The sequence below is a fragment of the Lampetra fluviatilis genome, chromosome 11 (assembly GCF_964198595.1).
Source record: "Lampetra fluviatilis chromosome 11, kcLamFluv1.1, whole genome shotgun sequence".
NCBI classification, from domain to species: Eukaryota; Metazoa; Chordata; class Hyperoartia; order Petromyzontiformes; family Petromyzontidae; genus Lampetra; species Lampetra fluviatilis.
In genome coordinates this window covers 8,566,818-8,592,789 of record NC_136285.1, presented here as the reverse complement: position 1 = coordinate 8,592,789, position 25,972 = coordinate 8,566,818, and the positions used below count along the sequence as shown (strand labels likewise).

The following is a 25,972-nucleotide window of genomic DNA, read 5'->3' as shown; positions in this document are numbered from 1 at the left end:
CATATCGCTGGTTTTAAACTTTGGCCAAATGTGTGCGCTAATGGCCAGTGAAGTTGCGCTGCAGTTGAACGCGCCAATGACTATTTGCAGTGGGGGAATGGGGGAGTGTTGTGGCTATGGGTACGGTGCATGGCAGTTAAAGGGCTCTTCCGGAGACTTGCTTGGATGGCGGGCCATGTATTTATGTTGAACTTTTGCCGCATCGTACGTAGCCAACCACGCTAATTGGAGGTGCGGGGGGGAAGGACAACAAACTGAACACAAAAAGTAGTTCTCAAGAAATGGGTTTTCAACTAAAGGTGGTCTCGGCCACCTGGTGATGTTGAAACTTTCCCCACTAATTGTCTTCCTTGTGTTCAGCAGTTGGTCAGTTCTCCTCCCAAACAAGCCACCCCTCTCTGCCCCATCCACCTGTGCCATAACCTGCCAGTTGTATTGCTTTTTTATTATTCCACGTCCCTTATCGAAAGCAAACACAGATGAGCAGGGACACGAGAAAACGGCCCAGGAAATTCCCCCTTGATAAATAACACGCCGCTCACTCAGTCTCATCTTGTGATGATTTTACGGCTTTGACATGGTTGCTATGACACTGGCGGAAGGGCACCATTACATTCGATTGTGAATGTACTGTATAGTTTATTGATTTATGGTGCAGTTAATTTATCTGAGTAACGAAAGCGTCCTCTGTTTATCTTTAATATCTAGTTGTGTTATCCATTATTAATTTATTTGCTTAGTTTACATTCGCAGGGCAGACTGCGCGATGTCCCCCTGGAAACAATGCCTCCGAATGTAATTGCGCGCAAAATGTAAAATCCAATTAAGATTAGCTAAAGCAGTTTAGGTCGTTTGAGATAAGTGGGTGCGAATCTTCGGCATGTGCGTTTAATTGGCATTCAATTATTCAAAGGAGGCAAGCAAGCCACGAGTTATTATATCCACTATGCCACTGGCTTTAAAAGTGCTACAGACATCACGGCACTATTTGTATAGCGCCCAGAACAGACACGACAAGGCCAGTAGCCGGGCACGTGCCCAGACTAGGCATTTTATTTGGGCGACACATGTCAGGAGGGCACGTGAGCGCTGGGAGTTTCGTTTAGTTTTTTCCCCCAGCCAATATAACATAGTCATTATTATCTGCAATCAAATAATGAAAGGTGAACGACACACGACTGCACTGCTATATTCCTGTGCAAAGGAGTTGAACATTTTAAAACAGTCTGCCTCGGCAGCAGACCATGCTTCCCCACCTGATGATGGACGCTTGTGTTGCGACTTTGCCGAAAGAACCAAAGAATACGGATTCCTGCAGTCACAAAAGCTTCAAATCAAGATTGAGTTGAACATTCATTCAAACTTTGAACTTCTGACCAACACACCTTCCTGAATAGATCAGTGGATTCAGGATTTATGGAGCGTCCAAATCCCATCATGGTTGTTTCAGCATATTGGCTATCCAGGCTTGGAGAAATGTGTCCTGCCATCACTTTCACGATATTCAATCATCTACTCTTTGTTTTTTTCGGTAAAGTCACGTAGGAAAAAAATTCTAATAAATTAAATCACGACGTTTCGGAGGCAACACAAGCTTCCATCTTCAGGTGGAACCGTCACAGCAAAATTATTGTATTAAACCAAAGAGTATGAATCCTTGCAGTCACGAAAACTTAAAATCTAGAATTCAATCACCTGTTGAGAAGGAAGTAAAAGAGGGTGATTTTAAATCAGTGAGATATCTCTACATGGATTGACTTGTATTTATACGATGTGCGAGGGAAATGAACTTGCATCGGCAGTTGTTTGCATTTTGTGGCGTGAGGGAAAATATGCTCTTTGTGTTCAAGGCAACCATTACTGTATTTTAGTTCTACTTGGTGAAGATTCGTTTCATGTTTCGGTTTCCTTTGTGGTAGGAGCAACCCAACTCTGGCCGCTTTGCACAATAGTGTGCAGATGTGTGGTTTGTACGTTTGTCTATTTTGGTAAAAAAAAAGTTTAGTGGAAATATATTTCCAGAGAAAACACAATTTCAAAAACACTCAACCACTATGCACAGCTGTTTCTGGTCGAATAGGAAATGAAAGTTGAACCAAAAACTAATTAGTGCTGTGGTTGGTGAAGCGGTTGAAATGAATCCTGCAATATATACAGAACGGGTTTCATGATCAGTGTGGAGCGAGTGCTGAAACTCAACACCGTCGGGGTTCTGCATATGTAATTCATGATTCGGCCCACAGCTTGGGTAGAGCAATAAGGAACTGCTGTAACTTTCAGTTTTCATTTCTTGGCAACCAGCATTTGCACGTTGGTAAGGTGTGCAATTGTGTTTGTGAAAATGTGAAAAGCTCACTCTGTGCATGTGCTTAGGGACAGGTAGGAATGTGTGCACGTTTGCATATGTGTGCATGTGTTTGCATGTGTGTGCGGTTAATTCTAACATGACTTGTCAGTCTGTAAATCTAGTGTGGGCTCTTTGTGGGAGTTTTCTGCTAGATTATGATTTTTTGTTGAACATTCCATCCTTGAGCCAATTGGCCGCTGAGTTATTTTTCCTGACTTTCCATTGGAATACACTCGCATGCACATGCGTTGAACAGATTGCTTATAATTTGCGATCCCACGAATGCCACAATGTCACGTTGACGAGTTTCAGAAATGTTCGTGAAGCTCACTTGAAAGCAGTTTTTAAAAATAACCATGAATATATATAAATGTGGCAATGTGTCGTAAACTATCTCTTCTCTTTCTTTTTTCCAGTGGGAGGAGTTGACCATCATGCTGAACCAAACGACCCCAGTGCAGACCTTCCAGGTTTGCAACATGGGCTCCAACCAGAACAACTGGCTGCGGACGCGCTGGATCGCTCGCAACCCGGCCCAGCGAGTCTACGTGGAGATCAAGTTCACGCTGCGTGACTGCGGCAGCATGGCCGGCGTCGCCTCCACCTGCAAGGAGACCTTCAACCTCTTCTACTACGAGGCCGACTCCGGCGCGGATATCGACGACGGCAAGTTCGCCAAGGTGGGCACCATCGCGTCCGACATGATCTTCGACAAGACCGACGTCATCGACCGCGTGCTCAAGCTCAACACGGAGGTGCGGGAGCTGCCGCCCCTCTCCTGGACCGGCTTCTACCTGGCCTTCCAGGACGTGGGCGCGTGCGTGGCGCTCGTGTCCGTGCGCGTCTACTACAAGAAGTGCCCGGCGGTGGTGCGCAAACTCGCCTCCTTCCCCGACACGGTGACGGGCACCGACTCGTCGCCGCTCGTCGAGGTGCGCGGCTCGTGCGTGCGCAACGCGGTGGCCAGCGGCGATCCCAGGATGCACTGCAGCGCGGACGGCGAGTGGCTCGTGCCCATCGGGCAGTGCGTGTGCCGCCCGGGCTACGAGGCCGCCGGTCACGAGTGCAGAGGTGAGTCGTCTCACCCCGGCGCTGATCGCCCGGCGCAAGCCCTGGCATGGTTCGGGAGGCACCACGGGTTCGATTGCACACAATGAACGAGCTGAGAGGCGCGCACGGGATGCGGTGACGTTCCGTTTTTAAAATTGTTGCTGACTGGTGTCGCACACGATGAATGTGTCATTAGCCCCCGTCCTGGCTGGCGCTGCTTGGCCCCTGAGCTACATTCAGATGTCTTGTGAGGCCCGCATATCACGACTTTGATCTGGTTCAGCAGAGCAAATAGCCAGTGGAAACCACCCGTACCGCGAGGGTCTCGTGCTTGAGCAGCTCGGAGGTGCGAGTGGCAAAAGGGCACTGGAGTCTGCTTGAATAAATGTATGTGTAATAAAAGACTCGACCACGGTATCTGGCTTGGTGTCCTTTATTCGGGTTCGTCTACTCTTCCCACACGGCTCTCTCCCTCTGAGACCCTCCGCTCGGCGCCGACGCTGCTGTCGCTCCCGTCGCCGCTAACAGCCTCGCTGCTGGTCTCCTCGTGTCGCTCCCGTAGCCTCTAGCAGCCTCGCTGCTGATCTCCTCACGCAGCCTCTCCGGCTGCCCTCGCTGCAGCTCCACCACTGCTCTCCCTCTCCGAGCAGTCCCACTGCTGCCTCTTCGTGCAGCCTCGCTGGCTGCTCTCGCTGCAGCCTCGCCGCTGCTCCCTGGGTTGGTCACCGCTGGCCGACGGTGCCAATCCTCTCTCCCAGTGTGTGTGGCGATCTCGCCACTCCTCCCAGCCTTCGCCCTGCGTGGCCTCACCCTCGTCCAGTCTCCAACAACCCCCCTTCCTCTTCCGGTTTCTCCCCTTAAAGACCCGAACCTTTCTCCCACGTGACGTAACTCCTCCCCCCGTGACATCACATCCGGAAGGTCGTTTACGCCCGCATTACACCACCCTCCCCCGTAGAGAAAACCCAGCCGACCTCGGCTGAACAAAACTCCGAACAGTAATGCGGTCGAACTGACCCTCACACACTAAAGGACACGAAGCATGCAATAATTATAACAGTAAAAACAACAACACAACATAACAATCAACGAAACGTAAGAGATTTAGAACGTGTGCGGGTCGCCGGCCCGTCCCGGACGGTCGGCGGCCCTCCCGCAGAGCGGGAACATGATGGGGTTTTAAGAGTGACAGGCCGCAATCCTCCTGTCGCTGTTGGAGGCCCACCAACGTCCCGTGTCCCCGAAGGCTCAGCCCCGGAGGTGTCCCGCGATTGTGCTTGCAGCGGGGTCGGAAGGGCTGCAGGGCTCGGAGTTCCCGCAGTCCTGGCAGGCACCCCCCGAGCAGGGCCCCTCGTCACCTGCGGTGTCACGGCCGGTCTGTCTGGAATAGGCACGACAGGCGCTCTTGCAAGATCAACGGACGCAGGCAAGGGAGAGTCGGCAGCAACAGACCCCGGCAAGGCAACATCAGGAGATGACGCATCCGGTAGGGGAGCAACATAAGGCTTCAAGCGCGACGTGTGAACAAACCAGCAACGAGATCCAATCCGAACACGTGCCGACTGCGGGTTGGGAACCTCGATGAGGCGGACGGGCCCTTGCCAAGGTTTATGCAATTTAGGAGAGGTTCCTGGCCGCACCTGCGGGGAATGGAGCCAGGCCAGGTCCCCAACCTTCCAGGGGCTCATTCCGGGCCTGAGCTTTGGCCGTAGCCACGCGGGCACCCTCCCGCACCTCCGTGACCCGGCGAACGGTGTCCCGAATGTAATCTGGGAGTGGTTTACCAGGTCCCCTCACACCGGTTCCCAACTGCACATCCATCGGCGGCACGTTTTCCCGACCATACATAAGGAAAAACGGCGAATATCCTGTAGCCGCATGAGGCGTCATCCGGTACGCTGAAAGCACCCCAGGGATGTGCAGATCCCAATCTGATTGTTGTTCACTCACCGTGTGGCACAGCATGGCAGACAATGTCCGATTTAGCCGTTCGACCATACCATCCGTTTGCAGATGGTATGGGGATGTCCGTACTTTCTTAGTCCCAAGGGCCGCGCACACTTCCGCCAATAATTTAGAAGAAAAATTTCGGCCCTGGTCCGTGAGGAGTCTCTCCGGCGCACCCTTGTCCATAACGTACCCGAATAAAAAGGCCTCGGTAATAGCCGCGGCCGATTGGTCGGGCAACGGCCAGGCCATCGGCCAACGGGAGAGGTACTCGACTCCAACCAGCAAATATTTATTACCCCTCGCAGATGGTGGGAAGGGTCCCAAAATGTCCAGTGCCACCAATTAATTAACCCGAGACACCTGAATTGACTGTATAGGCGGCACATAAGGATGTTTAGGTGGCATACGCCGGGCACAATCAGGGCACGCGCGCACGTGCCCTACGACATCTGTCGCCATGCCGTGCCAAAAGTAATGACGTTGCAACGTCAATAAGGTCTTTTGCACACCCAGATGTAAGAGCGTGTCACAATGGAGAGTCCTAATTAACTCATATCGCAGGGACGTTGGCACAACCAGACGCCAGCGTTCCTCGAATCCTTCCCTCCACATGAGCAGACCATCTCGGAGAGCGGTTTCCGGCACCCCATCCGTACCCGGACCCCCACTCTCCACCGCAGACCGCTTCCGTAAGGACAACAACGACTCATCCATCATTTGTTCCCGAATCCACACAGACCGCGGCAGATTCAAAACCCCGTCAGTCGGACCCGGCTCCATCGGAGCATCCGGCCTCTCGACGGCCAACGCAACCGGCTGAGGGGGGGATAGAATCGGCGTACACCTATGCGTCCCCGACGCGCACGCGCAAGGGGAGCGTTGCGGCAATCTTGAAAGTGCGTCTGCATTCGCATGGCGCACCCCCTTCCGATGATGAATTTGGAAGGAAAATTCTTGCAGCGTGTCCAACCAACGCACCAACTGGCCGGATGGCTGATCCATCTTAAGAGCATACTGCAAGGCCGCATGATCCGTACGCACAATAAAGGAACGACCGTACAGGTACGGTCGAAATTGGCGTAGGAAAAAAACAACAGCCAAAAGTTCCCTGCGAGTGACACAGTAGCGGGTTTCCGCGGGAGACAAAACCCGGCTACCATACGCCACCACGCGCTCCACACCCCCTTTAGACTGAGACAACACCGCGCCAATACCTGTGTCACTCGCGTCCGTATCAAGAATGAAGGGGTGATCGAAATCCGGATAATCCAACGTCGGCGCCGTAGCCAATAGATCGCGCAGGCCCTGAATAGCCGCCTCTTCCGGCGGTCCCCAACCAAATTTTCGTCCTTTACCCGTAAGGAGGTGCAAGGGCCTCGCGATCGTCGCAAAATTTGGAACAAATCTCCGATAATATGAGGCGAATCCCAAAAACCGACGTACATCTCCCACGGTGGTCGGAGTTGGCCAATCCCGGACGCACGCCGTTTTTTCCGGATCCGTGGCCACCCCCTCAGCACTCACGATATGCCCCAAATAACGGACGGACCGTTGCAGTAGGTGACATTTCTTTGGTTTCAATTTCAAATTCGCGGAACGCATCCTCGTGAACACCGCCTCCAACCGCCGTAAATGTTCCTCAAATGTGCGGCTGAAGACGATAATATCGTCTAAATATATGAGACATGTCTCCCACTGCTACCCCATCAATACCAGTTCCATCAACCTTTGAAATGTGGCAGGGGCCGCATTCAGCCCCATCGGAAGACAATTGAATTGAAATAACCCCTGCGGCGTACGGAATGCAGTTTTCTCCCGTGAGGGCTCGTCAAGGGGAAGCTGCCAGAATCCCGAAGAGAGATCCAGCGTAGAAAAGAACTTAGCCCCCGACAAGGCATCGAGGGAGTCGTCCATACGCGGCAGGGGATACGCATCTGCCACCGATATTTTATTCAATTTCCGGAAATCAACACAAAATCGCAATTTGCCGTCCTTTTTCTTGACCAAAACAACAGGCGCGCCCCATGGGCTGTTAGATGGAGATATTATGTCTGCAGCCAACATGTCATCCACTGCCCCCCGAACGTGTTCTCGCTCAGCCGGACTCATCCGGTGCGAGTTCAACCGAATAGGGGCAGCGTCCCCTGTTTCAATATGATGGTAAAGCAACGAGGTGCGTCCCAAATCCAAATCGTCGGAGCTAAACACATCCGAATACGTCAATAACAATTTACGAATCGCACAACGTTGTTCCACGGACAGGGAAGAATTTTCCTCACATAAGTCGGCAATCCAGCGATTATCCGAAGCTACCAGCTCGGAAACACCAGCAACCACGCCCCGGCTGTGCAGGCAATCTTGTGTCGCAAAAGCCGTAGTGGCATGTGCCACGGCCGTGCCAGCCGGGACACACACGTTTTCGGTACCCGCATTGAGCACTTGCAAAAACGGTAATTGGTCCGGCCGAACGATGGTCTGCGCCCCAACCAGCGCCAATCCGGCCGATATCGTGGCTGACGGTGACAACAAGACCCCAACCGCTCCTAGCCGATCAGGCAGGGGCTTCCGATACCGCAAAGGAATATGCATCTGTGAGCCAGGTGGAATGTCAACAGATACTACGGATAACGCCTGCACCTGTGTGGCAGGAGCAGGTCGCCCCCAGGGCGACGGCAGAAACGAGATTTGACGGCCACTCGGCAATTCAATACAATTCTCATTAATTTTGATCAAAATGGGCATCTTAGCCAGAAAATCAGTTCCCAGTAAACAGGGAACTGCCAGAGATCTTGAAATTAGCACAGTTCCTGAGGCCAACACTTTCCCGATAGATATTTTAGCGTCCACCTGGCCCACAATGCCCATGCTACCCCCGTTCGCAGCGACACACGACCCGTAACCTGGACGCACGGCCCCCGGTGGGATGCCCAACAGATGGAAAATGACATCCGATATAATAGTCGCGGACGCCCCAGAATCAACCAAAATACGAACGTCCACCCCTTGTATAGACCCCGGTACAGTGGACGAACCCGTAGCGGCCGCGACGACCCTCCGTGCCAATTTACGCCACTGCGTCACCGAGCGACAAGGCCCCGTCGATAGCCTCCCCTTAATAACAACACCCGGATCGCACGACAACGGTGATGGGTGAGGTGCAAAGCCTTGCCGGGTGTCTGGTGCGCACCGACTTGCCTGTCTTGGCGGTTCCTTCTTTGGCGCGTCCGTTGACGAGGCCTCCTGCTGGGGCGGACCCGGGACGCGGGCCCAGCAGTCCCTGGCGTAGTGGCCCTTACGCCCGCAGCGGAAGCAGTCAACGCCATTGCGCCGTAGCGCAGGCCCAGCGTCCCGCCGGGCCCGTACCGGTGGTGCAGCGTGCGGGGCCGGCCCACCGCGGCCCGACCATGGGCCAGAGGCGGCCGCCAGCTCTTGAGGGCCCCCCCCATCCGGCACGTAGACCGCCTTCTTAGGGTCCCAACCCAAGGCGCCTCCCTCGACGATGGGCCCCCCCGTCCACGCCGCGACTTGCTTCCACCGATGGAGGTTAAACTGTGCATCCAGACATTTTGCTGCCGCCCGGGAAGTCAGCTTCTCATGGCCACACACAGGCATGGGAATCCCCAGATCCCGAGACAGCTCAAGCATCTTCCCTAAGATGAGAGGCTCGAGCAGGTCAGGCTTCGTCTCTGGATATGCGGCCATAGCCAACTTCAGCACCGCACCCCTATATGCCACCGGCGATTCCTCGGGCGCTCGTTGTCGTTGAGCAAATCGGCGATGCGCATCATCAGGTGGCTCGTAAGCGTCCGCCATTTCGTCAAAAACTCCACGTAATGTTTTCTTCTTTTCGGCCGTTATGGAACGAAAGAATCTGACCGACTCGTCATCAAGAAGAGTCGGCAACACTTCCAAAGCCTCAGCGTCGGTCCACCTAGCAGAACGTACCGCCGCCAAAAACCTGCAGGCGAAAGCGCTCCAATCGCCCCCGATGGAGAATTCTTTGACCGTAGTAAGATGCCGACTGCGACTCCTTAGCACGCCGTCTTCAAGCGATGGTTCCTCCGGTGGTAGGTTCAAAATGGCGTCGAACCGCGGCGTGGTCAAGATGGCGGCTTCCCGCCGCGGAGCGCGCAAGATGGCGGCTTCGTGCCGCGTGGCTGATGGCGTCGACAGCGAAGGCAAGGCGGCGGCCTGTGGACCACCCTCAGCTCTCCCCATCGCCGTCCTCGGCGTGACGAGGTGACATAACTGCGCCAGTACGTTCTTGAGAGTCTCAAGCTGCTCCGCCATCTGTTCCCATCGGAAATCCGCGTCCGTTGGTGCTGACGGGCCCGCCGACGCGGCGACATCTTCAACTCCCGTTCCCGCACTCGCTTCAGCAGGGCTCTCTTCCACCACCGCAGCTGAATCCATTGTAGGAGGAAGGTCGTCGTCGTCGGACGAAGAAGCAGATGATGGCGTCGGAATATTCTTTTTTCTTAGTTGCTTCGACATGCCGTTACACTTCCAACACCAGTGTAATAAAAGACTCGACCACGGTCTCTGGCTTGGTGTCCTTTATTCGGGTTCGTCTACTCTTCCCACACGGCTCTCTCCCTCTGAGACCCTCCGCTCGGCGCCGACGCTGCTGTCGCTCCCGTCGCCGCTAACAGCCTCGCTGCTGGTCTCCTCGTGTCGCTCCCGTAGCCTCTAGCAGCCTCGCTGCTGATCTCCTCACGCAGCCTCTCCGGCTGCCCTCGCTGCAGCTCCACCACTGCTCTCCCTCTCCGAGCAGTCCCACTGCTGCCTCTTCGTGCAGCCTCGCTGGCTGCTCTCGCTGCAGCCTCGCCGCTGCTCCCTGGGTTGGTCACCGCTGGCCGACGGTGCCAATCCTCTCTCCCAGTGTGTGTGGCAATCTCGCCACTCCTCCCAGCCTTCGCCCTGCGTGGCCTCACCCTCGTCCAGTCTCCAACAACCCCCCTTCCTCTTCCGGTTTCTCCCCTTAAAGACCCGAACCTTTCTCCCACGTGACGTAACTCCTCCCCCCGTGACGTCACATCCGGAAGGTCGTTTACGCCCGCATTACATATGTATGTGATGAATGTACACTGCAGGTATCGTATTTCAACAGCTGCGAAGTCATGATTGCAGTACCCGCAGTCCCAGTCAAAAAAAGCGACTTTTAATGTCCCAGGTAGGCTTGCACATTTGTCAAGTCAGCTACCTGAACGAGAGTTTGATCCTGGGAAAACCTGTACAGCTGGAAGCCCTATGCCAGTCCCTTGATGATTTGGTGCTCACCGGTTCCTCTAATTCCAGGATCATAGAAAACTTTGCATATTGTTCATCACAAGCTACTGCTTAATGTAGGGAATACTATGCTATTGCCGACACACATTACTCAAAGTCAAAGCGATTCTCAGCTGTGAGCCAGTGGGGGAAACTCCACGTTCCTATGGTGGGGGTGAGTCTCTCCATTGTCCAGTATAGTCATCTATGCCGGTGGTTCTTAACCTGGGGTGGACGCATCCCCTGTGGGTGGGAGACGTGGCAAATTTCTGTTAGAAGGTAAATAATCAAAACACAAATTCAGCATGGGCATGTAAGTACTCCTACTTTGTCTGATCAAACCTATGTAGTTACTAACATTATACATTGTTTTGCGGTAAAGGTTAAGAACCACTGATCTAAACACTCTTGCTACGAAAATAAATACACCTTCAAATTGTTTTAATAGTTTAAAAAAAGAGATCTCTATATTACTTAAATATTTTTTGTTATCTCTATAGTTATATTAAAGGTATTCGTTTAACTTTGGTGGTTCAATGTAGTACTGCTATGTCTAATCTAGAAGTCAACAAAGGACATATTTTACAATCTATCAACTTCAGTGGCAAAGAGCAGTCATAATTATATTAACAGCTAAACAGCTTTTCAATGATTTTTGTTTCATATTTTTAAAAAGAGCATTCAGTTCATACAAATTAATGAATTTTAATGGCATGACTCGTAATAACAATTATCAGATAGTAAATTGTGGGCACCTAAGAGTGTGTTTAGCGCATTACTGACCCACAAATTTGCATGGCAATGATGAATGCAGCTTTGCCATTGGACAAAGTAGAATTTCATTAAATGAGTATTAAATACTGATTCAATGAAAGTATGCTATCCTATTTGTAGAAATATGGATATGCATGCTCACTGTGGCCTGGTGAGGGACAGAGATAGAAGCCAAGAGAGGCGAGACAGAGAAAGAGAGACACGGAGACGAGAGATGGCAGAGAAAGATCGAGATATATAGAGGGACAAAGGGAAGATGGGAGAGAGAGAAAGAGAAACAGAGACAGAAGGAAAGGCTCTAGAGACAAAGAGAAGGTGAAAGATATGAGAAGGGAGCCAGAGGTAGACAGACACACAGAGACAGAGACGGAAATACAGAAGCAAAGAGACACAGAGACATCTCTAAAGCCATAATAGCAATGAGACTATTCATACACAATTATCAACAGGATAGATGGAATAGGATGAGATCAGTAGAAAGCATATATGTAGATGATCAAAAACAACATCATGAATGTTCAACTATACAGACGTTGAAAGCATAGCGATGGTGTCTGTGTTATTTTAATTCTCATACCAAAGCACCTTCAATAGATGTGCTCTGGTGACACAGAAGGTGCTTTACATAGCCAGAGTTGAGACCGTAAGAGGTTTAAAACAAAACTCAGAAAGACCACTCAACTGAATATACACAGTGTCTCGTAGCTCAGATGACCACATGCAAACACCATTGCAAAAACAGTTTTGGAATTTCCCACCCATGTCAACCAAGGTTCCGTATAAACCTCAGCTAACCTCTTTGTGACCAATCACCTTCTATCTAGATATCTGTCTATCAGCGTCGAATAACTAATTTTAATAACGTTCAGGACTGTCTACTCTGCATCGTTCTTGGGTTTTTCTTTACCACGCTTACACCACGATGGTCAGTGAAGCTGGTTGAGCGAAGGGCCCAGGACTGTACTCTTTGGTTCTTTCGGTAAAGTCACGTAGGTATACAATAAAATAAATTAAATACCAAAGTACCAGCAAGAAACATTTTTCAGCAAGAAACATATTTCTTGCTGTGGTTTTTCCACCTGATGATGATTGCTTGTGTTGCAATCGAAACGTCGTGATTTAATTTATTTTATTTTCTACCTACGTGACTTTACCAAAGAGTATGGATCCCTGCAGTCACGAAAACTTCAAATTAAGATTGGCCCAGGACAGGATCAGATGTCACTCGTCACTGATGTTAGCCGTGGCCGTGTACTGGAACGCAGCCGCCACCGGGGTCAGAGTGCAGTGTGTGGATCACGACGCACCGGTTCCACGGGGAATCATTGTACAGCACTTGCTTTCACAATTCTACACAATTTAGATTTCTAAGATTCTTCCGAAGTGCCGTCCTAAGTGCCTCAGGCTCAAAACCAAGGCATTCAAACATAGCATTAGCGGGGAGCAGTGTTGACGTCCACTGTGCCACCACTGCCCCACTAATCGTAAAAAAAAAATGATTCAGCCTGTCACGGTCTGCTTTTATATACAAAATGCCTTTTCCAGCATGCACTACATTAAATGCACAACATACGATACATAATCACAGAAATGCATTGCAAGACCAAGAATTTGCACGCTTTGTGCCGTGACTTTGGCTGGTGATGATGAGATCCCAATTTCGCTCGTGTTTATTTACGTGCCCTTGCATCTGACCCTTTCCGTATGGAGGTTCGGCAGTTGCTGTGCGAAGCCGGGGAGTGATTATGCGCAAGGCAGAGAGAGAGAGAGGCATCTTCCTTCATCTCAGAATTCCCCAGGGTTTTTTAGCAGTTCTTCAAAAATAACAACTAGTGCCGTGGCCACTTGGCATTCCTCCTTCCAAAAGTACGGCCCTCAAGAGTATGTGCATAGCGACACAAGGGCGGCGTCTCCAGGGATTATTCAACAACACAACGGTGCGGTGAGCTCTGGATGCGAGAGCGAGATTCATGAATACTTTTTTTTGGTGGGATTGGTAAAAGAAAAATGTTAAAGGTGCAGCCCTGCGATTGCTTGCTTGTGCCACGGCTAGTGGAAGGGCTTCTCCTAGAGGTAGCCCGAGAGAGTTCCTGTCCAGTGGTATTTCGTTTGTTTTTCGATGCTGGCCAGATGTCTTGGAAGAGGTGGGAGTGCCCACATTTCACCACACCACCACCCCCGACCTGCCGATCGAGATTAACTGTGGTGAAGCTATTTATGCTGCTGGGTGGACAGACGTAGGGGGATTTAAGAAACGTTCACCATTGCTTCAACTGCCGCGGCCGGAGATCAAAACGAGCCGACTATTTCTGGAATGCAACTTCAATGTGCTAACCACTACAAAATGCAACGGAGGCAGGCACCGGCTGTAAATCTGTTGAATATCGGACAGTGTACCAACGTTCAGGACAACCTATAATCATACTTAAAAAAAAAACTATTGAGTGTCGGGCATCTTAGTGATGAAAACATGAGCATTGTGACTGGCTCGCGTGACGTCTCTGTGTGCACGTCCATTATTCCATTTGACAATCTTACTGTGCCGGTGTTAATTATCAGCTAAATGGCTCGCAACGCAAGTGAACTTAGATCTCGCAGCATTATTGTGGCATTTGAACCTTATGGCGGCATCCCGGGGTCCTATAAACCCCGGCTCTCGTATAATCTGCGCTGCGACGTCATTTTATGTCTGTTGAAGGCGGACGATAATGCAATCTGTTCCTCTCGACGAGCTCTACACGATGCGCTAATCAACGTTTCAAAGTTTTGTTTATGACTACGGCAATTTTGGTAACGACGGGTGCTTGGTGAAGAACGAGAAGATACATTTCTGGTGGGTCGCGGCGTTTATGTGCGCGGTGGGACAGAGTCGCCAATTTTTTATTTATTAATTGCGATTTTTACTTCCGTTTATTCGGGACCCCGGGGTCCCGCCGTAATGTCCATTCGCTGCTGCTGCTGCGGCGTTGCCGCCTTCTGAATGGAGGTATTTATTGCCCAGACGGGCCCCCATTTATCATTCAGAATGTAATCAACAGCGCCACTCAGGGCAGTGCCCTCCGGCCGTTTTCGAAGCGAACGGTCAATCTGGATTGTGATGGTGCAATCATTTTGCGAGACATTCCGTCAAGTGCAAGCGTGCGTTACTGCGATATTTCCGAGGCCTATAACAGCGTTGCCGCCTTCTGTGCGAGCATAGTAAGGAGAGAGTCGCTGCCCTTTGATTTGTTTTCGATTGAGATATTGCTTCCCAGGGAAACCGTATATTTTGTCAACTCTTACCGTATTTTATAGATTGCAAGTATCTCAGGAAAGTAAGATGCACCCCCAAAACGTGTACCCGGTGTCAACAGAGTCATACAAATGTGGCCACACACACTCACGCACAATCCTCCATCCCCCTGCAACTCTCCCTTTAAGATTCAGGGTGATAAAGTGCATCTTATTATCTGGGGAATATGGTAGAAGCCAATTAGTACGATTTATTAAAACGTGTCAATTATGTATAAAAAATTTGTTCCCCTCACATATTAAATCATGAGCATTTCAACTTTAAATGGACCAAAAAATTGCTTCATCGATTCTCTTGTGAATTAACGCAGCGCTTTTACGCACAACACGCATGTACAGGCATATAATTATGCATGAACATATGTTTTGCCTAAATTATGTTTTTTTTCTTTCCTCACTTAAGAAAGTTTGTGCCTAAAATGCGTTCCCTTTTTTTGGAATTTAAATGCTATCAAATTTGCCATGGTTGGCAATAATTATTTAGAGGGGCGATGCCAAATCCCAATTGTTCTCACAGCTGCGGTTTTTGTAAATTCCAGGTCCCGTCTGATTACTGCACTTACATTGATTACCGCTTCATTATGCTACTCACACCAGAGAGGGCTCAGCCAGCCAGGCTAATTTAGTTTCACTGATGACAGCGTTACATTTATTTATTTACCTACTTGCTCATCCGTAACCATTCGGCGGAAGCTCGCAGATGTGAGAGATAAACCCGAGCAGTCAGTCATGCTCGGTGCTCGATTGTTTGAAATTGTTTGCGTCTTTGTTTTTGCCATCACGTCGGGCGGGCTCGTGTTGTTTGGTTGCTTCCAGAAACTTCTCACAACTCTCCGGAGCAAACCTCCCGGGCAATAACCTTTAGCGAAACAAATATTCCGCTGAGAAGAGTGGCAGAAATCAACATGTTATGCTGTTGGAAAGGGGAGGGGCCGGGGCGAGGGGAGGGGCTGGGGGGGGGGCAGCAGTTTAAACAAAACACAAATATGGACATGTCCTATTCAGTTCAGTGTTTCTTTATTGTTTGGGATAGATGCAGCCAGACGACTATAGGGCTTGACTTCTGTAACGTGCATACTTGTTGCGACCACAGTGCTCTGCTGCAGCGTTTCTCTATAACACAACGTGTCTGGACGTGGAACAGCGGGGACATTGTGGGTCCTTCCAAGTCATTTCATCTTCGGTAAAATAAAAAAAAAGATCGTCTGTTACCCTACAGGGCTTGCCAAGGACATGAACATTGCAACTTTAATTTTTTATTTTATTTTGTTAAACAGCGTGCATACGAACGTTAATAAATGAAACCATACCATCTAATGAAGCCAACTTCAATCTGTATGATTATGCCAATGTCAGCCTTTTAAAATATTAATTTTTTTAGCTGCAACAATATTATAACTATTTTTAAAATGTACCACTGCGTACACTTAGGTTGAACTAAATGCCTTTTAGTTGATGGTCAGGGAAATGCGAGCACAACCAAATCTCAGATATGCGTCCAAAGCCTTCCCAAGAGTCATTAATGCAGCAGTAACATGTTGTATGAACGTACACCAAAGCAAAACTTTACGTAATATTAATATGGCTTACAGGTTGATTGGTTTCATTCACAGGGCAGGAGTCAGGCTTAAGTGCCTCATTGATTCAAGTTTAGTGCTAAACGCTTACACTTAAACGATCGTCATAATCCAGTGAAGAAAGTCATTCACCTCCCCTGCAGTGGGATTCTATGGCATATAGGACGCAGACTATAGTATTACCCGTATATAATGTCACTCAGAAGGCAATACGTTTAGCTAAACTTTAGATATGCTTTCCAAATTGCAGAAATGCTTTTCTTCGCATTTGTACAATGTCGTTTTATATCGCACCTCCGATTAACACGGTTGGCTATGTACGGTGCAAACTAAGTTCAACGTCCATATATACCCCTGCAATGTAATACTCCACCTGGCACCAGCACACGGGGTGTTTTCATCGCTCCATCTTCCCCGTGCACCTTGCAAAAGCCTCACGATAGACGCATGGACAATCCAGGCATTGCTCAGACATGAGGAGGAGGCAAGGGACTTGCCTTGGCTTGACAAACTATGAAACAAAACATTTATTTTTATTTTACCAGTTAAGGCCCACTGGGCTATGTGGCTCTTTTTCTGATTCCACCTGGTCTCAAATGGTAGCTCAACGAAGTGGCTTGTCGTGTGTAAATGTATAGCAACCAAATACTCTTAGACGCATGTTTCTAAATGTGGAAGGAAAAACCGGAGGACCCGGAGAAAAATCCACGCGGCCACGGGGAGAACATGCAAACTCGAAGCTTTCAGCCGTCAGGGTCGGGATCGAACCCGCGACCGCCTGTATACCAGGCGCGGTAGTTAACATCTCGCCACCGTGTGACTTTAATCACGTTCATAGGCTGAGTACGTTGGCATGAAGCATGCCATTTGGCGGGAGGGATTTTACAGAATGCCGCGTGCCTCCACTGGAAGGTGCGAATACTGGCGAGTGGGACAGACAGCACACATTTGTCACTCGTAACCCCTCCCCCCTTCCAACTCCCCGTTGCGTGAGTGTGCAAACGACACATGAATGCACACTGGTGCGAGAAGTAAAACAAAAATGACATTTAACAACCTTGGGAAGTGGCAGCGATTGATAGTATTTGTCTTAGACGTTTATATATTTATAGCACCAAATTCAATATATTACAGATTTAGTGTAAAAAAAAAAGCGCAGATACGTAAAATTGATGCATTACCATGGAAATAGCATGAAAATAAGACTTTAGTAATAGCATGAAGATAAGACTTTACACAAAAAAGCTAACATTTCGGCCAAGCAGCTGAGATTAGACGCACTGAATGCCCATCACATTATTTGTTAAAATCCCTTTTACATCCATTGACGAAGCGTGAGCGCATCGACTAAAGCATCCGGAGGGCACCTGGGCCCCCCGCTAATCGCTGCTGGAATGAAATGTAAATGAGCGTGCCGGTGGGACGCCCGCCTTTTTAAGTTTTGCAGGCGTGTGGTGGCGCCGTCGCGAGGCGAGTGAGATGTGCTCCGTCATCCGCAGTGTTCCGTAAAAGAATCTCGAAGCACCTGTCCTCCGTAAAACCATCCCCCACGACCACCCACTGCCCCCGCCAAATGCTTCGCCACCCCCCTAAGAAAGAAAACATAAAACACAACAAAAATCAACATGCGTGAATGATATTGCGGCATACTCTGCTTTGGCACAGATTTGCATGTATGTATGTTCAACTTATTTAGCTCCGTACGTAGCCAACCATTTTAAAGTAAAGTGCATTTTTGCTTTATGCTATGTTGCAATGCTTTTGTTTTTGAGCCCGAGGCACTTACAAAGGCTCTTGAGAATCTTGAACATCTAAATTATGTTGCATTGCTAAGGCAACGATTTCTGTTGAACTGGTGCATCATGGAGGGAAATGTGGTGAGCCGTGCTGCGGAGATCCGCGGACTGCACTATGGATCAGTTGACCTGAGTTCGAATCTTGGCTATGGCTAACAACAGTGGAGATCGCTACACGAACTGATCTTGAATTGGACCCCTTCACCAACCCGCACTGACCAGTGTGGTGAAATATGGTCAAACTACCCCCACAACTGACATGGCATGTGGATTGGCAAAGGGCAGACCATTATTTCAATGTTTTTTTATATTATTGTATAAAAATGCATTTCAGAAAGATGAGTGGAAAGGTATATTCCAACATACCATATGGTAGATGTGAATTGTTTTTGTTAACATCCATTCTGTGTACATTAATATTTGGGGAAAGTCAGAAAAGATGTGTGCCCAGAATTGGTCCGACAATGGCAAATACATTTTTTAAAATAGACTGCCAGGAGAGATATACTGTACTTAGAGCGCACATATTTTATCCGTGAGTTATCCCTTTCACGCATCTTGGGTCGTAATCCAAGACGGTTGTTGACTGACGTGTCAAAAGTTTATGTCGCCCACTTCTCGGTCGTAGACATTCGTATCTAATCCTTGGAATTATAAACAAAGTAAAGCCAAGGACGTTTATTTCCACACCTCTGTAGCTCCTTTTATACGCTCCAAAAGCTGTCCATTGCCACCACATACTGTGCAGCGCTTTGAAATTACTTTTCACGATGACATTTAGTTACTCTGGAGATATTTTCGCCATTTAGTTGTTCACCCCAATTCCGATGGAGCCTGGACTCCTCCCCTTTCAGCTGTATGCCACATTTATAGGATCCGTACATGAGGTTTTACATTTTTTGTAGATTTTCCATGTCCTGTACACTGTGCATTTTTTGGTATTTTTGCCAAACGCATTATAATTTGTGCTGTGGGCACCATGAGGCGAATTATCCATTCAGAAGTCTTGCACAGCAGTGTGCCACGTGTGTTGGTACGACTGCAGAAAAAGTTTTTTTTTGACCTTGTATCCATCAAACAATAGGGGTCACACTTACCCACACACTCCCTACTGTGCGATTGTTTGATTGCATGCCTGTAAAACAATTTTTTTTAATTGGCCGAGCTGGAATTTTAACTAAATTGAGTGACAACCAAATGTATTGACGACTTTTATTCGTGCGGTCGCTGGTGACCAGCTTGAGACTATCAACTTGCTGCACTTGAGAACCCAACTTAATCGCGGGCGGCTGCACAGATTCGAACCGAGGACATTAGCAGTGATGGCTCATTGACCTTTTCTCTGAAACCACTTAGCCACCTCCAGGTTTTGCTTTTTCATATTTAGGGTCAGCAGTAGGAATAAGATCCAACAGCCTTCGTTTAAGAATCGCATGATTTCCCCATGACAAAATAATTTGAACAGCAAATTGATTGTTCTGACATAACTGCAACACAAATGCAAACGAGGAGAAACCAGGTGATTGTGGCTGAACTGGTGCGACCTGTGAAAACGTTCTCTTATTTTATGGGTCCTCTGACTGCTGCCAAATTTGGTCATAGAGAACACCTGGAATTATTCCAAGCAAAACCTCTGCTCTTTCTTAAACCCCTTTTGCCCCCCCCCCTCACCTCTCCACTACACAAAAAAGAGCAACGCCCGGGCTATCTTCTCCATCCCATTAATGACGTCTCATTCTTTCACCCATCCACGGTCACACGATGGCCCGGCAGATTAAACGGTGACTTATTTCCATGTTATTTATCTACACCTAAATATCCTTAGTTATTTACCACCCCTCGTAAAAGAAGGAATGTTCTGCCTGGCGTCAGACAAGCTGTAGTCCAGCCTGGCGTCAGACAAGTTGTCGTCCAACCTTTGCACGGATGCCCACTCGAAGCCAACGTGTGAAGGCTGCCGACGCTGTAATCCCACTCCTCCTCCCTTCCCATGTCCAAGATTCTAACTTTAGCCTTTTTTTATGAATGCAGTTAAACCAACGGCAAGGGTACCACACGACGCTTATTCGGTGCGGTCAAGTGGACTAAGGGCTCTGGGAAACGCTCCGAAATCCCAATGCAAACATCTTAAACTCGGGCGGCAACGTTTAACCCTGGCATCTAAGCCGGCAACATTTTGGCCTCGCTCAAGTATGGCTCCATTGCATGCCGCTCGCATGAGGTCAGAGCTTTGGCAGAATTGAGAGGCGACGGGGACTTTCCCAGCTAGGAATGCCCTTGAAATAATTTTCAGCGGTAAGTGCATATTTGGCTAAATAATAAATTAAATGTAAATAATGGTGTAACATTTTTCCCCCCTTAAATTGCTTTTCCAGATCCACAGACGTCGCGCAGCAGATCGCTGATTGTTGCATGTTCAAACAAATCCTCTTTCTTTTTTAAGTACTGCGAAAGAAATCACATGCATTATTTTATGTGACCAGTGTAAGTTATTGCTTTTTAAATAATTGAAAGGTCCCTCCCCTGGATATAATCGTTGGCAGGCCAACACTTTCGTAGTGATCCATCACTTGAGGAGTCCAGTTACATGTCAGTATTGAAAAATAAAATAACAAAACACAGAAACGAATATCAGGATAACAGACTCAAACAAATGTGCATGGCTATTATTTGAGTAATTTTTAAACGGCATATTTCAAATGTGCTTTGTGGTTGTAATGCTTGCGGCCACTTAGAAAAACAGCACGAAGGATGACGCATCCTTTGCTTGTCACTCTCAGTATACAAATGGAACAGAGGCAGATGTGGTGGCTGACAGATGATATAGGCAAGGCTTGAAAAGATGTGTGTGTGTGTCGGTGGGGAGACATGGCAAAGTGGTTAGCTCACGTCACTATGAAATCATCGAGCTGTATTACAATTCCTGACCATGTACAATATCAGGTGGCCAGTGGTATCAGTACCTGTTCTGAGCATCCGCTGGGTCGCCTCAGACATAAATGTGTACTTAGTCGAGTATGTAAACATCACCACTTTGGAGATAAAGGTGGCAAGCCTTGATACTGGCCACACCATCCCCTTCTATGCCGTGCCAGCCTTAATAGTTGCTCACCAATGGGACTTGGCCCAACGGTCCATTTGTCTACCCGGGGAACTGTGTCCTTGTGTTGGGAGCATTGCATGCTGGTTAGCTCCCTGGACTCTGGAGTTCCTGATCTTTTCCTGGGCTGTGCCTTGGTGTGACAGAGTGTGGTGTGTAAGAATAATCAGGAAGACAAAGGCGGTCTCGTGTGTTGATGGTCACACTTCTTGCATGCTCAGCCAGTCCTTAAAAGGTGCTCGCTAACAGCACGTGGCTCGTAAGGGGATCAATTAGCACGGTTGGCGATGTACGGTGTGGAAGAAATTCAATGTGGTTTGCATACTGTGATGTACTATGACCCCAGTGACCTGTTTCGAATCCTAGAATTCTACACAGGTGGGAATTGATAACTCATCCTAAAAGTGGTGCTGAAACCAATGTGCCTACATCAGCACTGGGGTGGCGAAAGTGGCTTGGAGTAATGCTTACCATGTCAGTCTTAATAGGTGCTCGATAACAAAATGAATTGCGTACATCTTAACAGTGGATACTGTATTTGTTCCAAATGTTCTTGTTATTATTTTAATATGAGAATGCATGAGCAATGTTGTGTGTGTGTGTGTTTGTGGAGCGGTAGTGTAGCGGTTCGCGCGCTGGGCTATGAACCTGGCGACACAGGTTCGATTCCCGCTCACAGCTAACATCAGTGACAATTATCTGAACCGGTCCCGGGCCTCCCCTAGGTCGACTCAGCCTCAAATTAGTACCTGGTGCGGTGTGTAAACATGGCCACTAGGGAGACAAAGGCGGACGGGCGTGGTGCTGGCCACCCACCCCCTCGTGTACCGTTCTGGCCTTCATAGGTTAAGGCTTCAAATCTAGAATATATGGGGGATCTTTGTGTGTTTGTGTAACACTGTTGACCCTAGGTTGACCTTGCCTCAAACGAGTACCTGGTGCGGTGTGTCGTAAAGTGGCCAGTACCAGCCTGGCGTGACGCTGGCCACCCACCCCCACGTGGGCTGTTCCGGCCTTCATCGGTGCTCGCTAACTGCACTTGCCCCAACAGTCTGTTCAGGCTATAAAGGGGATATTTGTCTTTGTTTCACATCGTGAGTGAGTATATGTGATAACGCAAGGTATGCATGTGTGGTCGGGCCTGTCCCACCCCTTGGTGACTGCAGGAAGTGAAGGAAACACTAAAGCACCGTGTTGTTTTGTTTAAAAAATATTTTGCCTAGCAACAATGCACATGATACATCCTAGCCATGTGTTTCCGCCTCGCCAAGTGACTCAGAGAGTGTCACGTCGAAAGCATACAAGTGGAAGGCAAGCAAGTTCTTTGATAAAGAGTTTTTATGACAAAGTAGCCTTGCGATGTGAAATTCCGGTAATGCTGTAAAAAATGTACCCACAAGTGGACAGTTCCTGAAGGATGGTGTAAATATCTATCTCGCTCAAGGTACTGATTTCGTGTTGTGCTGTTTCCCCTTTGATATGCGATCATCTGTACACAGTGTGGGTTTTATATCATGGTGGGAGTTCTTACTGCCGCACGCTACTGTATAAAGTGAAAGCCCATCGTTGTGCTGAGCCTGGAAGATAACGCGAGTGTCAATTGACCGACGTGTGAGTGGTGACGATTGAATTTCACAAGACTGAGGTGCCGGTGGGAAATAAGCATTTGTATCGAAATTTGGGCAAAAAACACTCGGCCCCAGAAACGTTGAGCTATGCGTGCCGATCATCGCACTGCTCTGTTCAAGAGGAGCGCAAATTTCCAATGCGTGGCACCTCGAGGCCATTTCGTCAGTAAGCGCTGGGACGAGGCAGCAGCTATTCTCTGGGACTTCACAGCTCAAATATCAATTAGTTCCGTGGGGGGCAAACGCAGAGTGCTCGCACACACACACACACGCACGCGAGAGCAGTCTTGGAGAGAGACTGCCTCGTGGAAGCGTCGTGAAGATGGACTCCTGGCAACCCCCAAAAATGGGTCTGCGTGTGGTCACAGCTAGAAAATAGTTTGTGGTAAATGAGTGTGCACAACACACACACGGGCAGCAATGCCTTATCTATTGAGGAATGTAATGCCTCACGGGAAGAGCATGGACGGGTGTGAGGCTGTGGTGAGTTGGTAGCAGAGGGAGACTGCTAGTGGCAAGCCATTGACAACCACCACATCGACAACGCAGATCTCCCAGCGTCCTTACGGCACTCACAACGTCTCCCCTTAAACTTGCTTCTCTGACGTTATAAAGAACACGTAAAGCAATGCTTTGTATATATAGCCAGGAGCATAATGTATGCCACTATATTAAGATAGATATAAAGTATTTGTGTTGAGATCAGAGCTTTTATTGCCATGGTAAATATTCTGGTTGGTAAATGGGCAACAGAATGTTAGAAATTCAATGCATTTGTTAACGAACAGCTTTCTGCAATAAATTAGTTATTGTAAAGTCACGTAGAAGGGAAATAATAAAATAATAACAATTTAAAATACTTTATTTTACTTTATTATTTCCCTACGTGACTTTACCGAAAGAACCAAGAAGATGAATCCCTGCAGTCACGAAAGCTTTAAATCGAAATTTAGTTATTGTAGTTGCATAGCTTTCAATTGAGGAATAATTATAAAGTAAACATTGTGTAGTTAAAAGGTATATAACATAAATCGCTGGAGAAAGCGTTCAGGGTTTTTTTTGCAAAAAAAGTTATTTGTGCAACACGGATCACGATGGTGGTGATTATTAAGGCAGCAGATATAGCTACTCCAGGCAGCAATAGATGCCGACCACTCACTTGTTTTCTATGATTAGAATTGTAATTACGATTGCCCTGGTGAGAGTTTTTTAGAACCCACTTAAAGGCCTTCATGAATTCTTCACTTTTCCTCAGACGTAACACGATACGTGCATGATTTTTTTCTTAACTCACAAAATTTCGCCCAAATAACGTGAAGATTTAGATCGAGTAATAAAAAATATATACCTGCAGTATTTGCACGCATTTCAGTTTCGGAATACGAAACAGTGAAAAAAACACGTACTGTCATCACAATCCGCTGATCCCACAGGTGCTTTATAATAACACCACGCTGAGGTCCCGATAGTAATTTCTGCCTAAAAAAAATAAATGATAAAATCAAACCGTGGCATCTGCGTTTGGATGAACGGAGCCATAAAAGTCTCCGTGTAAAAGTCCCCGAGCCGTTGTCGTAACTCGCTTTCAGTCCTTCGAGTGGCTGACTGGGATTCCATTCCGTGTACGTGGTGGGCCTGCAAGCCTCCACCTACCTGCAATTAGCCTGTGGTTTTTTGCTTGGCCAGACATTTTTTTTCCCCCTCGCTTATTTTTTATTTCTTTCGCTGTGCAAAGGCGTACCAATAAAGGACCCTTTGGCAGACACCATTCCAAACGCAGCATGCAGTTCTCCACACCTGACACTCTCTCCCCACCCGCGACAATTTACGTGTTCCAGCATGTCGAACGTTATTCTCCTCTTGATATACTTTTATTTTACTTCTCGAAGCGTTATGTTATATAAGCCTGCGATAACATACGCCCGACCATATAGTGCACATTGTACGAGCATGTAATATATACTGTAAAAGCAATACAATACATTTAATTTTCGATTTAAAGCTTTCGTGACTGCAGGGATTCATATTCTTGGCTCTTTCGGTAAAGTCACGTAGAAGGGAAATAATAAAAAAAAAAACTTAATAATTTTATTTTATTATGTTTTCTTTGTATTATTTTATTATTTCCCTTCTACATGACTTTACCGAAAGAACCAAGAATATGAATACATTTAATTTTAAAGGTGTGACTTGAAACATAAATGTGGTAGCAATAAAGTTAACAACCCTACCATTGGAAATAAAGCTTTTTTTATTTTAGACGAGCGCGGTGAAATTAATTTTGAGAATAACTCGTCTCTCTCCATGTTCAAGCAAATGCCACTTGCATCTTGCAGCGGCAGCAGCACAAAAAGGATGTCCCAATCTGACTGCCTCATCCGTTGCTTTTGTTTGGTTTTTCCATTCGGGAACTCCTGAAGCGACAGCGTTTGCACGTTCCGTGCACGCTTTCTCATCAACATTCTTGGGGTTCCCCCCCCATCTTCCCTGGCGGAGGGTTATTGTCTTTCCAAATTCAGAAATTCTCAATTTCTCATAGACCTGGCCGCACCCTGCCTAAGTTGGATGGCAGGATCAATGTGCAGCAACCTCTGGAAACGGAAAGCTCGTTCGGCTTCCCTGCACCTGTGTTCTTTGCCGCTGCAGAAATGAGCGTGGCTGACTTTCTCCGCCCCCCCCTCACTCACCTCCCCCCACCTCCACATCTTCCACCGTGCCTAATGGTGTTTCAAATCGGCTGCCTGCACAAACTCTGTTGTACACGAGAAATGTGATGTGCTATGGACAGTATACAGCATTCAGTGTTTCTCTCCCCTATCGAGCAGTGCCAAGGTCTGCTGGCAAAGCCTATGGCTTGAAAGACACAAAATGAGGCATCCCAACTGAACAAGTCTTTATTACATGGCTCAGCAAGCAGTCTTAAAGGAGCTGACATTTATTAAACCATCACTTTGTAGCACTTTGTGCCAAGCCAATTATGCTTCTTGTTTGAGAAAAATAATATAGCAGAGCACGAGGAAATACAGGAAAAAGGTCAAAACAATGTTGCCTTCACCGTGTGTGGTGCATAAGGTATGACCCATATATGGATACAATTAATTGCACATTTAAATGGTGATTTCGGCTCGATATTTAATTTGTTGTGTTACTGTTTTCTGAGCTAACTAAACTAAGCTCCGAGCCACTCTCTT

At 48.0% G+C, this 25,972-nt stretch overlaps 1 protein-coding gene across 2 annotated transcripts in view; it reads left to right on the top strand.

Moving 5' to 3' along the window:
• LOC144934769 (ephrin type-A receptor 4-like) overlaps positions 1–25,972 on the top strand; it is a 76,543-nt gene that overhangs the window by 15,368 nt on the left and 35,203 nt on the right. For both annotated transcript variants that reach the window (XM_078860898.1, XM_078860899.1), the window contains one exon: positions 2,764–3,418. In XM_078860898.1, coding sequence (XP_078717024.1) covers positions 2,764–3,418 — 655 coding nt within the window. The remainder of the gene's footprint in view (positions 1–2,763; positions 3,419–25,972) is intronic.